At 41.7% G+C, this 25,131-nt stretch overlaps 1 protein-coding gene across 1 annotated transcript in view; it reads right to left on the bottom strand.

Annotated features, from left to right (window-relative positions):
* The window catches only part of LOC117506417 (dedicator of cytokinesis protein 3-like), a 544,822-nt gene that overhangs the window by 344,667 nt on the left and 175,024 nt on the right, over window positions 1-25,131 (bottom strand). The window contains exon 3 of the mRNA XM_034165920.1: window positions 1,022-1,105. Coding sequence (XP_034021811.1) covers window positions 1,022-1,105 — 84 coding nt within the window. The remainder of the gene's footprint in view (window positions 1-1,021; window positions 1,106-25,131) is intronic.

The raw sequence follows: 25,131 nt of genomic DNA, 5'->3' as shown, positions 1-25,131 counted from the left end.
TTGTTACGGGGTGCACACACACCCACACCTGACTGTTTGTGCTCTTCGCCAGCAGTACCAGATCCGACACGCGGAGACGGTGGCCACCTGGGGAACTCGGGACCTGGCGGCTCCAGTATCCTCCTGGTTCGGTGGCGGAGGAAATCGTGTGGTTCCGGTTCTTCTCCAGATGGATGTCTCCTATCGTCGAGCCTGCCCACACGGCACCTTTATTAATTGACCTTGTATTCATTCTATAATCTGCTGTGTCTAGTTGTGGAATTCACAACAGTAAAGTGTTTAGATTTAACGTCTCCTATTGTCCGTTCATTTGCGCCCCCTGTTGTGGGTCCGTGTCACTACACTTTCACAACAGCAACTCCGGCACACACGGACAGAAACTGACTCATTTGCCACTCACACATGGACAGAGATTGATATGCATGCTCCCACCCCCCTCCACCCCCTCCTGTCCCCATCCACCACCCCATCCCAGACTCCACTCACGCCACTCCCTTCCCTCTCCAGGGTGCTGGGATGGGATGGGAGCAGCAAAAAAAAGGCAAAAAAAAACAAGCAAACAAAAAAGTTGTAATACAAGCAAGTGGCAAATCTAAATGAAGCGTTTTGTTGTGCGCCATGTTTGTTGGCATTTATAAGATGAACAGAAGAAAAACATCTTGATAAGTAGCAGGCAAAAAGTTAGAAATGATTCTTTTTGTAATGCAATTTCTACCCAACTATCAGAACAGCTTTGCACTACACTGCCTCCGACTGCTGATAGTGTTAAGTGCAGTTTTGGTTCAGTGAAAGAACGCAAAGAACTACGAGTACCCGGGCAAGTACCTGAACCATCAGAGTCAATCCCATGTGCATCTGTGTGAATTTATATTCTTTGTATTTACATGCACACATCTTTCATCATTCTCTGTGAGCGCTCAGTGATTATGTGAGCTTTGGTGTTGTGTAGCAATGATCAAGGCCCTTGTCGCTTTATTCAGACACCCACCTGCACAGCACGTCTATCTAATAAGACACTTACCTTCACATTTCTCCAGAATCTGAACCGTCTCACCCACCTCCAGAGCAAGACCCTGACTCACTGAGCCCCGGAAGTTGCAGATCACTGAAATGAAAAATGAAAATATGAGATTCTTACATGAATGCTTAAAAATTATTTAAATATCAAGATCAATTTTTTGTCTTTTCTATTTTATTTTAAAATAAACATAATTGTACTTGGAACGGATGCAGCATGTAAGAAAACATAGAAACCAACACTTCATATGTCACAGTCAGACACAAATGAAGTGTCATTCATTATTATACTATGAATCAGTTTCAACCACAATTACTCTGATTGAACTAGAGCAACGCACTCGTAGAGCGCAAACCTGCAAAAACACGACTTTCCAATTCCACAAATTTTTATATTTGAAAAAAAATTTAAGGTCAAAGTCCTGTTAGAAGTGGATCTTCATAAGCAAAAATATAATACAAAATATACATCAAAGGGGCTTTTCAATGTTAAAATCAAATATCTGCTAAATCCGCAATATGGATTCTGTTAATTGAGAGTGCCAGTCTGCACCTCACTTTCAAATATGAGAGTTATTGGGGCACGTTTGATTAAGATATAATGTAAAATTAACTGGGGATTTCAATGTTAAATTTAAATGCCCACAAAATCTGTAATATGGAACAGATCAGGATCAAACTTCATCAGTTGACAAAGGATACCATCATATATAAGGCTCTCAAGTATAAAAGAGCCAATCTTATTTGACAGAGTAATGAATTTTTTTTTTTAATTTATTCAAAGTTAAAGACAGGAATTTTTTTTCCAATTTTCCAAGATTTATATATATTTCCAAGATATATATATATATATATATATATATATATATATATATATATATATATATATATATATATATATATATATATATATATATATATATATATATATATATATATATATATATATATATATATATATATAAGAAGTTGGAGGAGGCTATGTTTTCCCACATTTGTTTGTTAATGGCCTGGAGCCCACAATGTTTCATAGATTGTTATGAACTTTTTACTGAAGATTCATATACTGAACTAATTACATTTTCAAGGTTGTAGGTCATAGGGCAAAGTCAGGAAAAATCTTGGAAAATTGGAAAAAAAAATTCCTGTCTTTAACTTTGAATAAATTAAAAAAAAAAAAATTCATTACTCTGTCAAATAAGATTGGTTCTTTTATACTTGAGAGCCTTATATATGACGGTATCCTTTGTCAACTGACGAAGTTTGATCCTGATCTGTTCCATATTACAGATTTTGTGGGCATTTAAATTTAACATTGAAATCCCCAGTTAATTGTACATTATATCTTAATCAAACGTGCCCCAATAACTCTCATATTTGAAAGTGAGGTGCAGACTGGCACTCTCAATTAACAGAATCCATATTGCGGATTTAGCAGATATTTGATTTTAACATTGAAAAGCCCCTTTGATGTATATTTTGTATTATATTTTTGCTTATGAAGATCCACTTCTAACAGGACTTTGACCTTAAAATTTTTTTCAAATATAAAAATTTGTGGAATTGGAAAGTCGTGTTTTTGCAGGTTTGCGCTGTGCAAATGTTTTAGGCATCCTATAGTTATAAAAAAAAGTAATATGTATATGTCATGGACATGAATGAGCGAAGCTCTTCAGCATCTCACCATGACATTTAGGTCCTTCAGACTTTGTTCAGTAAATGCTTCCGGAGAGCACGAGCATGGCTAAAAATCTTCAGCTTCTGGGAGGCGAGGACCCTCAGACTCCCCAACTACGGTCTTCTTAACCCCCTTCCACTTTAACCATTTTCTGTATTTGCATTCTCACATGCCTGGAAAAAGTCCTCACCATATCCTTTTAAAGTCGAACCTGATTTGATTAGTCTGAAATCTCAGGGGGTTAAAAACAAGCATGACAGCCCCACGTTTCCTCTTGAAAAAGTGGAATTATCTGCTGCATGTAGCCAATTTACTTGGACGAAGGTCTGAGCTTGGAGGCTGAATCAGCATTTGTGAGCAGCAACACAAAACGCTGTTACTGTTGATCACTGCCTTTAAAACGCTTAAAGAAGCCATTCAACAAAATAAAATATTAAAGACATTGTACTGCGAGGCAGAGAACACAGAACTGTTTGTTTTCAGAGGAGTTTTTTGCCCATAGGGCGGAACAAATGAAAACTCGCCAGTACTCTTTCCAGCTGTTTTTTTTTTTTAAACTCCTGGCTGTCACAGATGAAAACTGTTTAAACCATTAATTCCTGGAGCAGTTGGGAGAGTCGACAACTGCAAAGTCGCCTGGTTCTGTATTTAATAAAAGATCAGACACGCCATTGAGAGTGCTTGTTTATGCGTTTTCTTTACTCTTTCAAGATTTGTTGTACCAGTTTGCCTGTTTTGACATTTATCATCTCATCCATCAAATGAACAGAAAGTTTTATATCTGAGCAAAACCATATCCTGCTGCATTTATGGAGGCGTCGGTAGGCCGTTAAGAGGAAACTGATTTGTTCCCACAGCCATTCAAGAACAAACACTCAAAAATCTAATAGCGTTCTTGAAATTCAGGAAGACATGTCTCAAACGGTGAAAAATAACTCAGCAGGCTTCATGCCTTTGTTCTCTGGAATAACCTGTGTGTTGACATTAAACAGTCTGATTCTGGTGAGTACTTTAAATCTAGACTTAAAACTCATCTGTTCTAACTTACAGCGGCTGTAAATTAGTGAGCATCACTGGCCAAGAAAATGTTTTATGTCGCACTGAGTGTGACAGAGATTTACTGACACATTCCATATGCTTGTAAAATTTCTTTTATTGCTCCATCTGTCTAGAAATCACTCATCTTTGTCTCTGAGAGCATTTAGTTGATTTGCAGCCCAGTCTCATTATTTTTTTATTTATTTTGGTGATAGTCACAAAATGAGTCACATTTTGGTGACACGGTCAGGTTTCAGACTGTATCACAAACTAAGGGCCCCTAAATGAATTTGGTCGAATTATGGAGAAACAGCGCGAAACAGTTCAAAGTAGCGAACCACCAAAACATTGCGCCGACAGGCAGGCGTGTACGGTCCTGTTGCGAAGGTCTCATGCACAAAGTGCGAGGAACTGCAGCATGTGTAACCACATCGCACTGCAGCTGTGGAATAAATAAAAAATAACTAGAAATATTCATCACAAAATGCCCTGCGCGCAGCATTATTTTCCATGCAAAGTGCAGTAATATGTACTTGTATGGAGTGGGTATTTGGTTGAAGCATTATGTGTTTAATGTAAACTGGGATATTCAATAAAAAATTGGAGATTGGCATAATATTTATTTAGAGGAAGTGACAAACAGTGACCGTAAAAAGCTGGTCACGGTCGCCAACCTTCAAAACAAATGCAACCACTGGTGCCATTGAAAGGCCACCGGCCTTTGAATCCATGCAAAGTACTCCTCCAAGGCATGTACCCACCAAATATGAAGTTTCTGTGAGCAATAGGTGCGAAGTTATGTTGCGGCAAAGGATTTGACAGTTGTGACCACTGGTGACCTTGAAAAGTAGGCCAAGGTCACCGGCCTTCAACCCCATGTGAAGTACTCCTCCAAGGCATGTACCCATCAAATATGAAGTTTCTGTGAGCAACAGGTGCGAAGCTATGTTGCAGCGAAGGATTTGACAGTTGTGACCACTGGTGGCGTTGAAAAGTAGGTCAAGGTCACTGGCCTTCAAACCCATGCGAAGTACTCCTCCAAGGCATGCACCCACCAAATATGAAGTTTTTGCGAGCAATAGGTGCGAAGCTACGTTGCGGCGAAGGATTTGACAGTTGTGACCACTGGTGACCTTCAAAAGTAGGTCAAGGTCACTGGCCTTTGAACCCATGTGAAGTACTCCTCCAAAGGCATATACCCACCAAATATGAAGTTTCTGCGAGAATAGGTGCGAAGCTACGTTGCAGCGAAGGCTTTGACAGTTGTGACCACTGATGACCTTGAAAAATAGGTCAAGGTCACCGGCCTTTAAACCCATGCGAAGTACTCCTCCAAAAGCATGTACCCACCAAATATGAAGTTGTTGCGAGCAATAGGTGCCGAGCTATGTTGCGGCAAACAAATTGCGGCCGGACAGACGGATGGATGGACAGACAACCCGCATGCTATATGCCCCGCCTCACGGTGCAAGCGCCACATGAGGTATAAAAACCAGCTGGTACCTGTGGAACTACATCGCGCTGCTGCTGTGAAAAAAAAAAAAATACACGTCACCCACGGGATTCATACCTGCACTTACTGATTACCAGCCCGAAACTTTACCACTAAGCTACCATCACTGGCCTGTAAACAGTGCAGGAAAATGCCTGAAATCAACAAAGAAATGGACGTATTTAAAAAATAAAACCACACATCATTAAAAAACACCCTCTTATCAAGTATGAACCGTCTGTTCCTCTGTAGATGACCCATGGTCACAGACGTACAGTCATGAAATGACATTAATGAAGCAGTGCGCTGTTATCATGTCCACATCTACCTGTCCGGTGTGTCAAGCCGGCCCTGGACACGTGTTCATGTGGAACAGAGCTCATGTGGGTGACGTGAAAGTCAGATCACCCACTGCGTGTTATGATCTCACGGTCCATTGTCACCTGGGGCAGCCTGTCAATGTGCGTGCTGTGGGTGGACACACCCCGTCAGTTCAGCGCACACACCTACACACCATCTGTACATCCATATATCAGCAGCTCATGTAAGTGCCCCCCCACCGCACCACGTTTACGGATTGGGAGATTCAACATGCCCCATTCCATGCAAGTTGTTTTCATGCAGTGCTGTCAGGTGCACAGCAGTGAAAAAAAAATCCTGCACACGCATGCATGATCCAAACTGTATGTGCACGTACAGAAATGTAGAAAAAGGATTCATTTAATATTTAGCTTGTTTCGTCTTCCATGGTGACAGTCTTTTAGTGAATGTTACCGATGATAGCCGAGCTGTATGTCTGCTTGTGCTGAATTGACACCGGAGCTTTCAGAAGCTTTCAGCCAGAGGAAAAGTACAAAACAAACATCTCTGCTCAATATTTTTTACATGCACAAAACTTTCTGATGAAGTCCGCGGACAGTGGATGATCTGCTGCTGGTTGCAGTCATTGTGCACCCCTTGGGCGGTTATGGGGCCGCCTGTGTGGTATTTTTCCGTCTTCAGGGCTTGGGGACTCTTCTGCAGAAAGCAGATGCCACTTCCTATTTCTCGGCGACCACTGTGATCATGGTGGTTTGTGAGAGGATACTGAGAGGACCTAGTAAGGTCCTGGTGGCAGCTGAACACATCTTTGGCATCATGCAACATTCAATGCGATTTCATGACCGCACAAGGACCGTTGGACAGACCCCGTCCCTGTGGAAAGGGGATTTAAAGTACGTTGAATGCTTGACTTGAATGTGCTTAATACATAAATTTGGTTTGAACATTTCAGAATTGGCTGAGGTCAAATGCCAACGCAAAAAATGTGGATCACGTTTCCAGATGTCCCCACCTGGCAAACTGAAATGGCAAATCATGTTACATCATGGTTAACAAGATGATAAAACACCACAAATGAGCCAAAAAAATAAAATGCGAAGTGCTGAAATTCAAGCATGCCACTAACGTTAGTGTAGAGCCAGTGTGTTAAATTAATTAAGACAGGCACAAACTGTGAGTTAAAAAGCATAAATCAAACGGTATATTTTGTAACTGGGTGTAATTGTTGTTCTACTTCTGAAAGTCACATTTTTTAAATAATTCAGCAACATTAACTTTGTGTCAAACATCGTTTTCAATCTGGGTTTTGGTGGAATGCCTGAGGGCCAATTAAATATTCAAACAAATCTTTGAAAGTATCACCACAAAATGAATTATCCTGTCGGAGAAAATAGCTCTGCTTTCTCCGAAGTTTCCCATCTCTCACAAAGGCTACAGGCTAAGTGGTGCGGCGGCCTGACAGATGTCATCCATTTGTCGGACTAATGACCCAATGCTCTGGATAAACTAAATGCCAATAGCCAGATGGAGCAATGTTAATCTTTGTGTCTTTGTGTTTGTTTGTTTACTTTCACAACTTCTCTCCTCTGTCTCGTTTCTACTGTGAATGTTGTCAGTTTCTCTGGAGGTGGAAAATTTTTCACAGCAATTCAACTGACAAATTCAAGTTTGTCAGACACAGAAGACTCTGGAACCCAGATGGACTCTACTTCTGTGTTTTAAATTTATCTGTGTTTTTATTTAACTGATCAAGCATTAGATGAGAAGTATCACTGGCATTGTGAGGGAACATCAGGTTTGATATTCTCTGAACTTGACCCAGCAAACAGGTGCCTCAATGTTGACGACTCCAGTGGCTGGAGAAGTCCAAGGACACACCCACATTTCACCTGGCAGAGATAGATGGCTACTTTGGAGATTTCTGATAGTTCTAGTTTTGTGGCATATTTGTGTTAAAGTCAAAATTTATTTATTCATACATTTATGTATTTTATACAGCTTATTCATGTTTGGGTTGCAGCGGGACTAGACCGAATAGCTCATCCCACACTTCCCAATATTGGGCAAAGTCTCCTAATTCTTTTTGGGGGATTCCAATGTGTTCCCAACCCATCCGGGAAAAGCAATTCATCCAATGTGTCCTGAGTTATCTCCAGGGCCTCCTCCTAGTTGGACATGCTCGGAAAACCTCCCCAAAAGAAGAAAACCAAGGGGCATCCTCACCAGATGCTGGACCCACCTCAGCTGGCTCCTTTCAATGCAAAGAAGTGATGACTCTAGTCCATGTCCCTCCCAGATGCTCACGTTTCTCACGCTGTGCAGGACCCTGTCCAGGACCTTGTTCTTTCAGTCATTACTCAAAGTTCATGACCATAGGAGGGTAAATCAACTGGTAAATCAAGAGTCTTTCCTTCTGGCTCAGTTCTTTCTTCACCATGACAGTCCAGTAGAACGTCAGCAGGACTTCAGATGACACCCCAATCAGTCTATCGATCTCAAGCTCAATCTTACCCCTACTTGTGAACAAGACCCCGAGATACTTGAACTTGGGGTAATAACTCTCCCCTGATCTAGAGGGGACAATTCCATGGTCTTAGATTCCCCTCCAGTGAGTACCACCAAGCCTGAAAAAATCTTCTCGGGGAAACACTGAATTATTTTTAATCCGTTAACATTATTATTGCTGTTGTTCAAATACTCTGTTTTACTGCTCTAAAACAGAGCAATAAAAATGCTAAAAAAAAAATACAGCAACTGATGAAGGTTCACAAATATAAATTACTTGGAGATAAGTCTGCTTCTATGTTACATGGGATTAAGTTTTCATCTGATCTGTTCAGAAACATTCTGGGAGAAATTAAACAGCAGCAATGTGAGGAGAGGTGCCTGAGTGGGAAATTTAAGGAGAGGTGAGAAGAGAACTGTGAACGCTCTCGATTAACATTTGGCTACAACTTAGAAAGAGGAAGTCAAAGAACAATCAAACATCAGGTGGTCCACCTTTGATCAGGCTCACGCGTGTCAGGATGTCAGAAACACAGCCATGATCCCACAGAAAGGTCTTCATGGAGGTGAGGGTTTGACGGTGCCAGAGACAGAGAGCGAGAGAGTGACGGTAACAGGTGAGAAGCACAGTGACAATGACAGACAGCGGCACGGGACACAGACAAACAGATGGTGACAGTGAGACACAGACGATGGCAGACAGAGACAGACGTCAGCTTCAGGTGTGTGTCCTCACTGCACAAACGTCAGAGCAGTGAGTGTGTGTGGCAACCCGCACACAGTACACGCCTGCTTTGAAAGTTACTCTTCAGTCCAAAAATGTGTTGCTTGTGGTTTTATCTCCAGTGAGGTTCAGTTTCCACTGCATGCTGATGTGCATCCACAGTTTGCCACTCAACTTGTTTTAACAGTCTTCTTTCTCACAGAAGCTTGAGGTGCAGCATCACAAATATGAACCGGCCAATGACATCAAGGTATGCATGTGAAAGTAACGATCCAAATAAGCTCAAAGTCTGGTTCAGTGGCACATTTATGAGTAGCCACGGGGACTCCGGTAACTGAGCAGGAAGATATTTATTGAACATTTTAAAAAAATATTATTATTGCCAAATGCAGAGCTGGTGTGTGAACTGCTCGTCTCCGTTTGTGCATCTGTCTGTGTGTTCAATTGTGTATGTGATATCTTGACAAAAATGTTGTGTATCAGGGTGAAACTTGGTACTCATGGTCATCTCACTGAGACCTTAGACAAGTTCAACACTGGTTGCATTTTGATTCTATCTGTTTCCAGGAGGGGGCTACATCTCAGAATACTTGTGTATGCAAGATTCTGGTTAGGCGGGCTTGCCATCAGAGTATCCTCGGTTCAATTCTCTGTCAGAGAGGAAACTCACTAAGGTGCCCTTGATCAAGGTCCTTAATCTCCAATTTGTACTTGGTGTACAGATGTGCACATTGTGTGGTAAAACATTGGTGTGTGTGAATATGAGGCATCACTGTAAAGCACTTTGAGGGTCTGCACTGGATGGAAAATCACTATCAAGGTAATCCTGATACTCAATAAGACTTCACACAATTTCAACACTGGGTACATATTGATTCTAAATGTGGCCACCAGGGGGCTGGGTCTTTGAAATGTAGTGTAGACAATACTGCCACAAGTATTTCATGGATCTTGCAGAAACATATTATTCTAGAGTATATCTTAGTAAGACTTTGCAAAAGTTCAAGGTTGGGCTCAGCAATATTAAAACCAGGAATAACAGTATTTTATCTCAATGCCTGAAAAAGTTATTACAAAAAAGGTGGCCAAAACTGTGAGTACTCTGAGTGTTAGGGTGTTATACTCCTAACATATTTAAAATATCACATCGAATTTTCTCCAGATGGCTATAATTGCTGTTTTTTTCTTTGATTCCCTTCCTTCATACCACAACTCCCGAAAGAAAACATCTGTTGTAGAAGATCAGTAATCATGTTTGTATATTGTGTCACATTCCTGATGATTTTGGACTCTTTTTTGTAATATTTTTAAAAGCACTGATATAAAATACTGTTATTTAGCATAATTCTACAGCTCATTATTGGACATAATTTTTTTAAAAATACAATAGCTTTTCTTTATGTAACAGATGCTGACATATGAAGGAAAAAGAAAATGCATTTTTTTAAATTACCCTCATATAAAATTTAATTATTGTTGAAGATTATTTCATGCACCAGAAACTACAGCTGGAGGTAAATTTTGCAGTGATAGTTAAACTCTGTGCTCAGGTACATTTGGGCTTTTTAACAGTGTTAATTTAACACTCTTAAATTTATTGCTGTGGGGAATCTTTAAAGAGGGCTGCTTCAAATGTTTGTTTTCATTTATGATTAATATACTGTTTTGTCTTAAAAAAAAATTAAAGAATTGACTGGAAAAAAAATCACATTTGAGAAGCTGGAACCAACAAATCCAACAACCATTTTAATCCAATTGTGTATGAAATATTTAAGTAAAGAGTGTAAAATACAAATCCTATATGTCTCATAAAATTCGCCTGCCAGAAAAAAAGAACAAAGCTCGGTTGCTTTTTAGTTCTGCTCCCTTTTTGTTCAGATGTGTGTGTCAGATGTTCCTCCTTTATAGATCGTCTCATTCCACTTTCAGCATATTAATGGATTTTCCTCTTCCTGTAAATATGGCAGTACTAATGCACATCGTCCTGCAGTTTTTGGAAATTGTGCTCATACATAATGCACATTATCTGCCCATTGCTCTCAACAAAACACAACATGCCCACATCCACTAATGTGTGCCGACCATAAGCATATGAAAGGGGAATAACGGAAAAGTCCTGGACTGCCAGTCGGATCTAGAAGATATGTGAGAGGATCCTATTTTAGTTGTACATCTTCAGATTGAGGATAGTTTTTTGAAGACAAACTGAACTGGTAAATGTTTGTGTCAATGTTTGTCCAGTTGGGATCAAATTCGACCATTTTTAAGGCCAATTCAGGTAAATCTGATCGATTCCAGTTGAGGGTACTGCCCTAAATCTGGATCTGTAATCAATCTGTTGAAGAGTAACAACTCCAAAAACTGCTTTGGTCTACTGCAGTTATTTGCAAACACCAGATACACAATACTACAGAAACCAAATGGCAACACTCCAGCCCTTATTTTAACCCCAAAACGGCAGTGCAGTTCCTTGACTGGCCTCTTGAAGCTGGCTCCAAAACAGAGCACATTCTCATAGAGGCCCATGTTAAAATGCCCAACTTTAGGGCAGAAATAAATATGTTTACACCCTGGTACAAAAAGTGGTTTTGGTCTCTATAGATAGTTTCCACCTCTATGACAACTTTTTTTCTCTAACTTCCTAATTTAAGATGTTTTAAGCCATAAAGATCTTCTAATTGTGGGTGTGGTTTCTTTGAGTGTCAAGGGCTGAGCCTAGTGACTCCTCCTCTTGTAGCCTTTAAGTTAAAGTTAAGAAAAGCGCAAATAATCCAGCAGGCCATGGAGCAATTCTGTGTTGGGAGAATGTGCAATATCGCCTCGATTACTGAAACTACCTGTAATCGGTCCAAAAGTGTGTGTCAAAAGGATCTGACACAGTTTTTCTTGCGTGCACAATGACTAACAAAGATTCTTCTTCGTCTCCTTTCTTCAATGGTACAATGTTATGTCACGCTGGAGGGACAACATCTCTCGGCTGGCTTGGGAACGCCTTGGGGTTCCCCCGGAGGAGCTGGGGGAGGTGTGTGTGGATCGGGAGGTCTGGGCGGCTTTGCTTGAGCTGCTGCCCCCGCGACCCGACTCCAGATAAAGCGGAAGAAAATGGATGGATGGATGGATGGATGGTTCAAGCGGTGGCTCGGAACAGGTTCCAAACCTCTACAATCCAAAGTCCAGAATCAAAAAGGCAGAAAGAAACTAAGTAACTAACTGATCAGTTAAAAAAAAACTATAACCCCTGTACATGTTTATGAGAAGAAGAGAAAATATTAGGTGTCTATGAACATTTTTGTGCACAGACTTGTTAGCGACTGCACACTGTGTGTGTGTTGTTTTAAGAAACACAAAGCTGTGCGAGCACTTCTCACTCATCTTAATTAAGACGTGACACTTGTCATACTAACATCCTCCACAGTGCCCACAGACACACGCACACAGTCTCAGAGCACGCCGTGCACTTCAGCACAGGTAGTATGTGGCATAGGCACGTAGGTCTCCTCCACGACACCACAGCACTGACTGGGGCAGCGCAGATTGCACGCCAGCCCACGTGGAGCTGGTATGAACTGAACTGCACAGATGGAATGGAAAACTCGGTACCCACATTTATATCAAGAATTCCAATCCGCTGGATTCACTATCTTAGAGAAAACTGATCATATGAGTGAAGTGTCGTGCAGTGGCACAAAGTTCACTCATGGTACGGGGTGTCCTAAACAGGAAGTGCCAATTTTCAAATCCACAGTAAAACAGGAAATGTTCAAATGTCAAACACTTCCTGGACTGACAGACGAGATCCCATGGAATTTTGCGGGAACTCAGTGGCAAGCTCACACTCAAACAGCAAGTACCGAATTCTCAGTCACAGTGAAACAGGAAATGTTCAAATGTCAAACACTTCCTGGCATGGGTGGAGCTAGAGCGGAGGCCGGGGTTTCACTGGTCTCTCCTGACATCTGATTGGACACAGATGATTGACATGTCACAGCACCACACGTCTGGTTGAAAGAGCTGCATTTTGAAATCAGTGAGTCACACTGACTGCTAGGTTCCTCCTGTCCAGTAGTTTGTGCTGTGTACCACAAAATGTTCTAATCCACCTTAGAAAAAGAAAAATGTTTGCTTCAGATTTGAACCGAACACGTCATTTGAACTATGGACTTTCTATATGATGGGAGCATCTTTTAATTTAGACCAGGTGTAAGCAACTTGTTCCAGAAAGGGCCAAGAAGGTGCAGGTTTTCTTTGCACCCACTGACTCCACCAGGTGATTTCACTGATTAACTGATTCCATCTGCTCAAAGTGATATTAATCAGTGAAACCACCTGGAGGAGTCAGTGGATTTTCCAGTCAGGCGGGGATTTGATCCAAGGATCTTCTGGTCTCAAGCCCAACACCTTAACCACTAGACTATCACCTTCCCTACTATCAAGCAAAAAAAAAATGCTTAAAGTGGCAGGAGGTTAAGAGAGCTGTAATGAGGTGAGTCAGCTGAAAAGCAAAAAAAGAAAAATGCTTAAAAAGATGGAGAGTATGGGGGCATAGCCCCCAGAAGCTGAAAGGTTGTAGTCATGGTAATGCTCCCCTGAAGCATTTACTCAAAATAAAGTCTGAAGAACCTAAATGACATGGTGAGATGCTGACGAGCTTCACTCATTTATGTCAACGACATATTACAGATACAAGCATTTGTATGTATTGATCGAACAGATATTTTGAAGTGTAAAAAGCAGTTAATGTTGAATCCACACCTCAACAATGGGCTCTCGAATCCTAGTCAACCTGATCAAACCTGTAGCATTTTTGGTCCTCAAACTGCAGCAGATTTTATCTCATCACTGACACTCAAATGAACAAACAAAATGAATGTGAACAAAAACAAGAGTCATCAAGAGATGACATATCCCCCGGTCCCCACAAATCAGTATTACAAAGTGTCGAGGGAACACCCGGGTACACCCTTATGCTAAATATGAATGAAATTGGTCAACTGATTCCTGAGGTATCGCGCTAAAAAGCAAAAACAGACAGACAGACGGACATACTGATTGCTATATACCCTGTGTTTCATACCAGGGATAATAAAATGACTACTACTCTGTGTTTATCAGCAGACTGCAAACCAGCTGTGCACACCGCCACCTACTGTATCGGAGTGTTGGGAATAATGACATTCATTATTCTAAGTCTATACAATGCAGAATGTGAAACAATAAAATAAAAAAATAAAATAATTAAAATGTTCAATAAATATCTTATGCTTATTAAACGACACATTTGATCATTTTAGCACAATTGTGCAGTACTTTTAAAAGACTGAACAACTGCAATAATACAGTCAGATTCTGCAGAGGCTTTTAAATTGAGACTTAACACACATCTGTTCTCCCTAATTTACAATGAGGAGCAATGCTTTCAGTGTCATGATTAATGGATGCTTCGTGTTTAGCTGTATATTATGATTTAGTTTTGTTTATGGGCACTTACCATGTGAAAACTTTGAATTTCATCACTTAAGCTGAAAGTAATATGCAAATTAATTACTATTATTATATTATAGCAGGCCAGCTATGTATAGCCATGTGGGAGGAGTCACATTAACAAGATTTTGTGACAGACTCAATTGTGGCAGGAAATGAAATAAAATAAAAAGGAATAAAAAGATTTAATCTTGTTTCTCTTCAAATGTGAAACACAAATTGGTGGAAACAACATTTTTACTGGTTATTGACTGTGGAGATAGTCAATAACTCCATTTCCTGTATATTCATTTCCTGTATATTCGTTCTGCAAATTGTTTTGTCAATTGTGTTGGCAGCATGGCCCAAGCAGAGGGTCACCCCTTTGAGTCTGGTCTGCTTGTGGTTTCTTCCTCAAATCATCAGAGGGAGTTTTTCCTTACCACTGTTGCCTGTGTGCTTGCTCTGGGGGTTGGTAAGGTCAGTGGTGAGCACAGCTAACAAAAAAGTTAGCTTCGATAACCATTAATCCGATAACTGAAAAGTTATCTTTTATGGCGCTAAACCGATAATGTATCTTTATTACAGATAACCGATAACTTTTATTATTGATTCGGACACGCCCACATCAGATTACACTGTGGTCTTCTGATAAACCAGTTTCACTTTCACTTTTTGCTGCTGAGTAAATTCAAGGATCACAAACACATAAGAACACATGAAAAATGAATGAATAAAAAAATAAAACCCCAAACACTGTCATCATCTTTCAAAAGCAGCAAACCACAGTATTAAAAGTCACAGTTTATCTTGGTATTAGATACCCCGTCATTTATGAACTAAAAAGCTGCTGCTTTTTTCACACTCTTTGATTAATGCATTGATTGGCAAAGTAAAATACACGTAGTAAATATAAATTCTTACCTGTTAGTTTTAATGGGATTCATCTGAAAAAATAATCCACATAAAGCGTCTTTAAAAAAAAAATCCAAAACAGTGTATAAGCGGTGATGAAAAGTCCCTCTGTACACACAGCTGCGCCGTGAGAGCTCCTCTCCCCCACCGAGTCTTGGTGATTAAATTACAGCCACAAAGAAATAAAATAAAATAATGTTAAAATTAGTCCGTTTTGTTTTTGTGTTGAGCGGACTCACTCACTGTAACGTCCAAAGTGAACCTGAACCACACTACCCACAATGCTCCCTGCATCAACTGGCCAATCACATTTTGTGCTTAATGATGACATCATCAGCAAACGACAGGCAGCCAGTCTGCTACAAACACACAACAGAATGACTAAAATGTTTGATTTTAGGGTTTATAAATATTTTTGACCATTAAACTTTTCTCACTTTACTAGCAAAAAAAAAAAAAAAAACTAAACTAAATTTATCGGAAGATAATTGGTCTGATGATGGTTTTCAAAATTTATCTGAAGAGCGAGTCCACTAGCAAAAACATTAGCTTCAATAATTATCTGTTATCGGATTAGCTGAACTGTGCCCACCACTGGGTAAGGTTAGACCTTACTTGTGTGAAGCGCTTTGAGGCAACTTTGTTGTGATTTGGTGCTATAAAAATGAAAATAAATTGAAAATTCAAATTGAGATGTGTTATACATGACTGTCTTGCCACACTGGATAGTGTGTGTAAACGGGGCACTGACATTTATTACCAACTGTGGTTTCTTTACTCACCCCTGGGTACCTTATTCTGAAGTGAACTGGACGTCTTTATGTGCCGACACCTCGGCCATTGGTATTTGTTTATTTACAAAACCATTTTGGGTGTCACTCCTTCATACCTGTCTTCTCTTTTTAACAAGGCAACATGGATGCCACAATCTCCAGTCTAAGGCTGTTCCGTAGTTTGTTGTCCACAAAGTAAAAACTGAACTGGGCCAGAAAGCCTTTAGGTTTTTCGCAGGTAATGCTTGGAATAATTTACAATCTGAACTTTGACTTCAAGCCCTGGATACACTGAATAAATATAAAGCCCTGCTGAAATCGTTGCAGTCTGCCTCGTCTGTGTGCAAGTGTTTTATGTCAGCAGGTTTTAATGTTGCTCATTTTATTCTGTTTATGATTTTTAATGTAACAGTGCTGCTGCTCTGTTGGCCAGGTCGCCTTGTAAAAGCGATTTTGTTCTCAATGGAACTAACCTGGTTAAATAAAAAGGGCTGTGAAATGAAAATTGTGAAATCCGAAGAAAATTTGCAGGGGGTTTGGGGACACAGGCCCCCAAGGAGGGGTCTCGGGCACCGTGGGATCCCAGAAACCAAATTCATTTTTTAATCTAATGATACATTTTCAGCATCTCCTGGAACAAAAAGTCTCAAAATTAGTGCATATTTAAATGACCTTGTATTCAACCTTTCATTTGAACCAGCATAGTAGAGAAGCTTGAATCTTCGACTGGACTGGGTTGCTTGACGCAAGGACATTTCGCTTCAAATCGCAGAAGCTTCCTCAGCTAAAATTCTTGCTCTGGTGGTCTGACTTCTGTCTTCACTCTTGTAGAGAAGAATAATCAAGAAGTCACAAAAGCTGGAGTTTTAAACCTAACCAGACCCCTCCTACCGAGAGGCAGACTGCTATAGGTTAGTGACTAAACAATAGCTCTAATTAGCACCTATTGTGCTCTAGTTAGCACCCTCCTAATGACAGGGCAGCTGTCCCTCTCCTGATGGCTCCCTTGACGACTCTGCTGATGACGTGAATGACTCATTACCATGAACAAAAGACTGAAACTGCTTTGACCTGAGTACCCCATTGTAAACAGGGGATAAAGCGTGTCTCAGACCCCCTCCCCGGTTAAGGCTGAGTTTCAAACATTTCACAAAGAATGCCTCCTTGACCCCTCTCTCAAACCATTTCTTCTCTCTGGCTAATATTTTAACTTCCTTGTCCTCAAAGGTGTGGTTAGTGTCTTTAAGGTGGAGATGAACTGCAGACTGAGGTCCACTGGCGCCCTCTCTGCGGTGCTGGTATAGCCTTTTGAGTAAAGGTTGCTTAGTCTCACCTATGTAGTGTTCGTTACAGTTTTCCTGACATCTGATAGAATACACTACATTACTCTGTTTGTAACTAGGGATCCTGTCCTTAGGGTGAACTAATTTCTGTCTCAAGGTGTTAACCGGTTTAAAGTAAACTGGGATTTTGTGCTGTCTGAAGATCCTCTATAGTTTTTCCCCTACTCCTGCTAAATAAGGGAGAGACACTCCTCTTCTTCTTGTCTCCGTCTCCTGTCTATCTGGTCTCTTTGTTCTCTGGGACTTCTGCACTTTGTCCAGGGACCATCGTGGGTACCCACATACTGTGAGGGCTTTCCGGACAAGTTGTTGTTCTTTAGCCCTTCCCTCTGCAGTTGTGGGCACCTGTAGGGCTCTGTGTTGAAGCGTCCTGATCACCCCAAGCTTGTGTTCAAGGGGGTGGTTTGAGCCAAAGAGCAGATATTGGTCAGTGTGAGTTGGTTTTCTGTAAACCCCTGTCTGGAGCTGCCTCCAATCGTAACATCACCATCCAAGAAGGCTAAATGGTTGTTTCTGGCATCCTCACGTGTGAACTTGATATTGGCGTCCACCAAGTTGATGTGTTCTGTAAAGTCCTCAACTTCCTGTTGCTTGATTTTAACCCATGTGTCATCAACATATCTGAACCAGTGACTGGGAGAGATGCCATTGAAAGACGTCAAGGCTGTCTTCTCCACTCGCTCCATGTACAGATTGGCCACAATGGGGAATACCGGAGACCCCATCGCACAACCATGAATCTGCCTGTAGTAATTCCCCCTAAACAGGAAATATGTGGTGTTAAGACAGATCTCCAAGAGTTGGCAGATGTGGTCTGGTGTGAGTTTGGTCCTTTCAAGTAGAGACACATCCTCCAGCAGTCTCTGCCTCACAGCTGAGACGGCCTCAGCAGTGGGGATGCAGGTGAACAATGAAGTCACATCAAATGACACAATTGTTTCATCTGCTTCCAGCTGGAGGTCCTTGATCTTGTTCACAAAATCTTGTGTGTTCTCCACATGGTGTTCTGAGTTACCCACTAGAGGAGCCAAAATCCACTTGAGGTGCTTGGCCAAATTGTACGTGATGGAATCTGTGCAACATACAATAGGCCTGAGTGGCACGTCCTGTTTGTGGATTTTGGGCAGTCCATAGATGCACGGAGTGGCATCCCCAGGGTACAGTCTGTAGTATGTCTGCCTGTCGATGAGTCTCTCTTTCTCCAGCTTTTGGAGGTAGCTAATGATTTTCTTCTTATAGCCGCTCGTGGGGTCTCTCTTCAGATGTTCATATGTATTGGAGTCACTGAGCAAGTTGTTGATCTTGGCCTCGTAGTCTGATGTGTTCAGGACCACCGTGCATCTACCTTTATCCGCTGGCAGGATAAGGATGCTTTAGTCCTTTTGCAGTGCTGACAAAGCTTTCCGTTCTTCTCCTGTGATGTTGGTCGGAGGAGGCTTAGCACTGTTCAGCACTGCTGTGACTCTTAGTCGGAGGTCCCCAGCTTCTGACTCTGACAAACTGTTATGTTTAATGGCTGACTCTACTGCAGTGATGTAATCTACTGTCGGTATATGTTTAGGGGTCACTGAGAAATTTAGTCCTTTAGCGAGCACATCCTTTTCTGTCTGTGTAAGAACCCTGTTGGAGAGATTCTTTACCCAATTTTCCCTGTTGTCACTAATTTGTCTGGGTGTATCTTAAAAAATACTCCCACTGAAAGTACGCCTTTTCTGCACTAAAAGGTTGTTAAATTTCCTGATTTGCCGCTCTTTACTTTTTAAATGCTCAGCCATTTGAATTTTAACTATGAACTTTGTGATCTTATTATGGGCCTCTTCCTCCACTAAAGTTTCTAACATTTTGTGCAGACTATCAAGATTATTTTGGAGGTCTAATATTTTAAAGTGAAGCCTTCTAATTCTAAGACCCAAAATCCTCCCAAGGTAACTGTGCTGGATCTTTTCTGCTGTGTGACCTGCTTCTAGTGCCTTTTGCTTCATGCATTTGGGAATAACATTGTTTTGTTTGCATCTCAGGTTAAATCTTAAGTGGTTTCTAAAGTTAGCTATCTTTTTAGCAGTCTTTTCCAGCTTACGTACCAGTGCCAGGGCCTCATGCCCACAGTTGGTCGCAATGTTTCTGTGTAGGCTCTCAGTTGTCCAGGTGGTTTCCATAGTAGAGAAGCTTGAATCTTCGACTGGACTGGGTTGCTTGACGCGAGGACGTTTCGCTTCAAATCGCAGAAGCTTCCTCAGCTAAAATTCTTGCTCTGGTGGTCTGACTTCTGTCTTGACTCTTGTAGGAGAAGAATAATCAAGAAGTCACAAAAGCTGGAGTTTTAAACCTAACCAGACCCCTCCTACCGAGAGGCAGACTGCTATAGGCTAGTGACTAAACAACAGCTCTAATTAGCACCTATTGTGCTCTAGTTAGCACCCTCCTAATGACAGGGCACCTGTCCCTCTCTTGATGGCTCCCTTGACGACTCTGCTGATGACGTGAATGACTCATTACTATGAACAAAAGACTGAAACTGCTTTGACCTGAGTACCCCATTGTAAAACAGGGGATAAGACCCCCTCCCCGGTTAAGGCTGGGTTTCAAACATTTCACAAAGAATGCCTCCTTTACCCCTCTCTCAAACCATTTCTTCTCTCTGGCTAATATTTTAACTTCCTTGTCCTCAAACGTGTGGTTAGTGTCTTTAAAGTGGAGATGAACTTCAGACTGAGGTCCACTGGCGCCCTCTCTGCGGTGCTGGTATAGCCTTTTGTGTAAAGGTTAGTCTCACCTATGTAGTGTTCTACATTAATAAAAACTCATTTACATTCTTGTGTAAATTCATGTAAATCATTCAAAGCCACAAGTCATCAAAGTCATTCAAAGCCACAAGTCATTGAAAGTCATTCAAAGTCTTTTTACCCAATGAAAGAAAGTCTAGATTAATGAAAAAAGTCACATAATCTTGTCTAAAATCCTGTTTGAACAGCACAATGTTTATTTTCCAGAGAGAAAAATTCTTACCGTGTTTCCTGAGAGCACAGTTCACTTTTACCATTTCTTTTATCTTTCAGATGTATTGATGAAGCCAGCGACAATTCCACGGATTCTTGTCCTTATCATACGAGGTCTATTAGAAAAGTATCCGACCTTATTATTTTTTTCAAAAACCATATGGATTTGAATCACGTGTGATTGCGTCAGACAAGCTTGAACCCTCGTGCGCATGCGTGAGTTTTTTCACGCCTGTCGGTTACGTCATTCGCCTGTGGGCAGGCTTTGAGTGAGCACTGGTCCACCCCTCCCGTCAGAATTCCTTTGTCTGACTTCTTGCTGAGAGACTGGTGCTTTGCTTGATCAAAATTTTTTCAGAAACACATCCAAGTGGACATCATTCGAGAAATTCAGACGGTTTTCGGTGAAAATTTTAACGGCTGATGAGAGATTAAGGAGTGTTACTATCGCTTTAAGGACAGCCCACGGCGCCAGATGGCGCGCCGCGCCCCGAGCTGCCATCATCAGCCTGTTTCGAGCTGAAAACTTCCAAATTTAAGCCTCTTTTGACCCAGGATGTCGTGAGAGAACAGAGAAGTTTCAGAAGAGGTCGGGATCAGCAGTTTATCTGGACATTCCACTGTTAAAGGAGATTTTGTAATGAAAGACATGCGGACAGATTCGCGTGTCGCCACCCAGCCGCTCATCGTGCAGCGCCACAGCAAAACACCTCCGTTGGAAGCATTACAGGACAAGTTTGAACATGCCCAGCTGTTAAACAATTTCTCGGATACTCACTTGACTGAAAGCCATCGAAAACTGCCTGAATCTTATGAATGGTTATCAACACAGAGGTGTTTTTCTGTGGCGCGGCGCCATGAGCGGCTGGGTGCCGACGCACGAATCCGTCCACACGTCTTTCATTACAAAATCTCCTTTAACAGTGGAATGTCCGGATAAACTGCTGATCCCGACCTCTTCTGAAACTTCTCTGTTCTCTCACGATGTCCTGGGTCAACAGAGGCTTAAATTTGGAAGTTTTCAGCTCGAAACAGGCTGACGATGGCGGCTCGGGGCACGGCGCGCCGTCCGGCGCCGTGGGCTATCCTTAAAGCGATACTAACACTCCTTAATCTCTCATCAGCCGTTAAAATTTTCACCAAAAACCGTCTGAATTTCTCGAATGTTGTCCACTTGGATGTGCCTTACAGTTTCTGAAAAAAATTTGATCAAGCAAAGCGCCAGTCTCTCAGCAAGAAGTCAGACAAGGGAATTCCGACGGGAAGGGTGGACCAGTGCTCACTCAAAACCTGCCCACAGGTGAATGACGCAACTGACAGGCGTGAAAAAACTCACGCATGCGCACAAGGGTTCAAGCTTGTCTGACGCAATCACACGTGATTCAAATCCATATAGTTTTTGAAATAAAAAGGTCGGTTTCTTTTCTAATAGACCTCGTACTTTGTCAAACCTTCTTTCTCACCATCTTTCTCATCATCTTTCACGTTCTTTCTCTGTCCAACGTCGGTCCGTGACACAGAAGGGCTGCACAAGTCTTCTTTTAAAAACTTTAGAGCTCTAAAGGTTTGCGATGTCCTCAGCTTTAGCTTCGCGCAGGAGACGCACAGTGTCGCCGCAGCAACCAACCAATCTCACTTTACGACAACTGTCGCAACAGCCAGGCTTTTTTCTCCTCGAAACTCCACGGATCCGACGACTGATTTGTATCTATAACACACAGATCAGTGTCCGTGGACTGCCGCAGTCTGATAAAACTTGCCCGATGTCGTAAAAAAAATAAATAAATAAAGAACACTTTGCGATAGACATTTTAAAAACTCAGTGACGATCACAATTACAGAGTTGAACACAAACATCCCCCCCTTGATTAAATCTGCGGAATTTCGCGGATCCGCGGAGTTTTCACAGCCCTGAATAAAGGTAAAATGAAAGGGGAAAAAAACATGAAGAAACAAGAAAAAACTGGGACATGAATGATGAAAATGAGCATAACAATGGCCTGATAGATGGTTAGTCTAAATAACAGCGAGAACTCAAATGTTCTGGAAGAAAGTGAAGAAAAAGGAGATTGGGATAGAAAGATCAGGTGATGAAATGACAGAAGTGTGCATGACAAAAAAAAAGGGGGGGGGGGGGAAGTTACGTGGAGGCCTGTGAGCTGAGCCCATGAAAGTTGATATACAGTGATGACATGGGTGGGGAATTAGACGCCACTGCGACAAGACAGTGAGCAATGGACAGGAATGGGACAGAAAGAAGAGAAACGGGGAATATATTAGATATTATCCATCCAGAGGACAGCAGAAAATTTAAAAAAGGAGAAATAGAGGGATGGTGGGATATCAGATGAAACACAAGACCTCTGTTCAGACTGAATGACTCAAAGAGGAGACAATTATAGAAAGAGGAGGATGTCCAGGGAGCAGATATGGAGGAATGAATGTGCTGCTTCAAGACACAAATTCTGGATAATAGAATTATATCTGGCAGGACAGCAGGTTTTACACAGAATAGGTTTTATACTTCCACTCCTGCAAGAATTAAGTCCCAGTCACACTACGTATACACAATCCTAATGCAAAAAATATTTAATTTGCATGTCCACATGAATATAAGCTGTAAGCACAGTGACGTGACCTAGAAACTACCTGCAGGTGCTGCAGTTCCCATTGTGATGTCAATATCGAAAACCATATTGGTACAGTGTATTTCAGGGTCAATACTACACATATTGTATTTCATTAAATGTTTTTAAGGTTTTTACAACTGTGCTGCCTCATGCTCACTCACTTTTTGGTGCATAAACAGATAGCTCTGGGAATAGAAGCTAGGACCTGGGTTAGATTCCCAATTTCAATTTATTTCATTTACATAGTGCCAAATCACAACAACGGTATCTCAAGGCGCTTCACACAAGTAAGGTCTAACCCACACAGGTGAGAGTGGTAAAGAAAAACTCCATCTGATGATTTGAGGAAGAAAGCAGACCAGACTCCAAGGAGTTACCCTCTGCTTGGGCCATGCTACAGAGACAATTGACAATATGAATATACAGGAAATTTTGGGAGTCCATGCTTCCTAATCACACTACCTGCCTAAATTTGACATAATACTTCATCTGCATCGCCCCAGTCGACCCAGCTGTAAATGGGTTCCAGCTTTTGTTACAGAAGTAACTTGGTATGGATGGGCATTCCCTCCAGGGGGAGTTGTTGATGCTCATCTGCATCACACTGCAGATAAGCACCAATGAGCCTCAGGGGTTATACAGGACTGGAGGCAGCACAACCTGCTCTACCAGAAAGTGCAACGCACGCATAAGGACCCCAGAGGAAGCAGTCAGGTCTTATCAGACTGTTAGCATAGCAGAGCATATCTTTCCTTTAAAGTTAAATCAGAATCTACCAGCTGGTGTTGTGCCAGTTTCAGGGCTGTGTGAAGCATATACTACTCAGAAAAACACTGTCCTAAGAACAGGATTCAAATTACATATACAGTGCATCCGGAAAGTGTTGATGGCGCTTCACTTCTTCCACATTTTGTTATGTTACAGCATTACTTCAAAATGAAGTAAATTCATTTTTTCCCCAAAAAAACTCTACTCACAACACCCCATAATGACAATATGAAAAAAGTTTTTTTTTTCTGCAAATTTCTTAAAAATAGAAAAAACTAAGAACTCACGTATACATAAGTATTCACACCCTTTGCTCAATACTTTGTTGATGCACCTTTGGCAGCAATTATAGCCTCAAGTCTTCTTGAATATGATGCCACAAGCTTGGTGCACCTATCTTTGGGCAGTTTGGCCCATTTCTCTTTGCAGCACCTCTCAAGCTCCATCAGGTTGGATGGGGAGAGTCGGTGCACAGCCATTTTCAGATCTCTACAGAGATGTTCAATAGGATTCAGGTCTGGGCTCTGGCTGGGCCACTCAAGGACATTCACAGAGTTGTCATGAAGCCACTCCTTTGATATCTTGGCTGTGTGCTTAGGGTCAATGTCCTGCTGAAGGATGAACCTTCGCCCCAGTCTGAGGTCAAGAGCGCTCTGGAGCAGGTTTTCATCCAGGATGTCTCTGTACATTTCTGCATTCATCTTTCCCTCAATCCTGACTAGTCTCTGAATTCCTGCTGCTGAAAAACATCCCCACAGCATGATGCTGCCACCACCATGCTTCACTCCAGGGATGGTGCCTGGTTTCCTCCAAACATGATGCCTCATTAGACCAGAGCTGCCATGTGTCTTTTACTAAGGAGCAGCTTCCGTCTGGCCACCCTACCATACAGGCTTGATTGGTGGATTGCTGCACAGATGGTTGTCCTTCTGGAAGGTTCTTCTCTCTCCACAGAGGAATGCTGGTGCTCTGACAGAGTGATCATCGGGTTCTTGGTCACCTTCCTGACTAAGGTCCTTCTCCGCCAATCGCTCGGTTTAGACGGGCGGCTAGCTCTAGGAAGAGTTCTGGTGCATCTGAACTCACTGTGCTCATTGGGACCTTCAAAGAAGCAGAAATGTTTCTTTACCCTTCCCCAGATTTGTGCCACGAGGCAATCTTGTGTCAGAGATCTACAGACAATTTCTTTGACTTCATACTTGGTTTGTGCTCTGACATGCACTGTTAACTGTGGGACCTTATATGTAGACAGGTGTGTGGCTTTCCAAATCATGTCCAACCAACTGAATTTACCCCAGGTGGACTCACAAGGTTGGTCAGTGGAAACAGGATGCGCCAGAGTTCAATTTTCACAGCAAAGGCAGTGAATACTTACAATTTCTTAGTTTTTTATTTGAACAAATTTGCAAAAATCTCAAAAACCTTTTTTTTTGCATTGTCATTATGGGTATTGTGTGTAAAATTTTGAGGG

Source organism: Thalassophryne amazonica, chromosome 3, assembly GCF_902500255.1.
Source record: "Thalassophryne amazonica chromosome 3, fThaAma1.1, whole genome shotgun sequence".
Classification (NCBI taxonomy): domain Eukaryota; kingdom Metazoa; phylum Chordata; class Actinopteri; order Batrachoidiformes; family Batrachoididae; genus Thalassophryne; species Thalassophryne amazonica.
The sequence above is the reverse complement of the archived record's forward strand: the minus strand, read 5'-3'. Positions and strand labels throughout refer to the sequence as shown.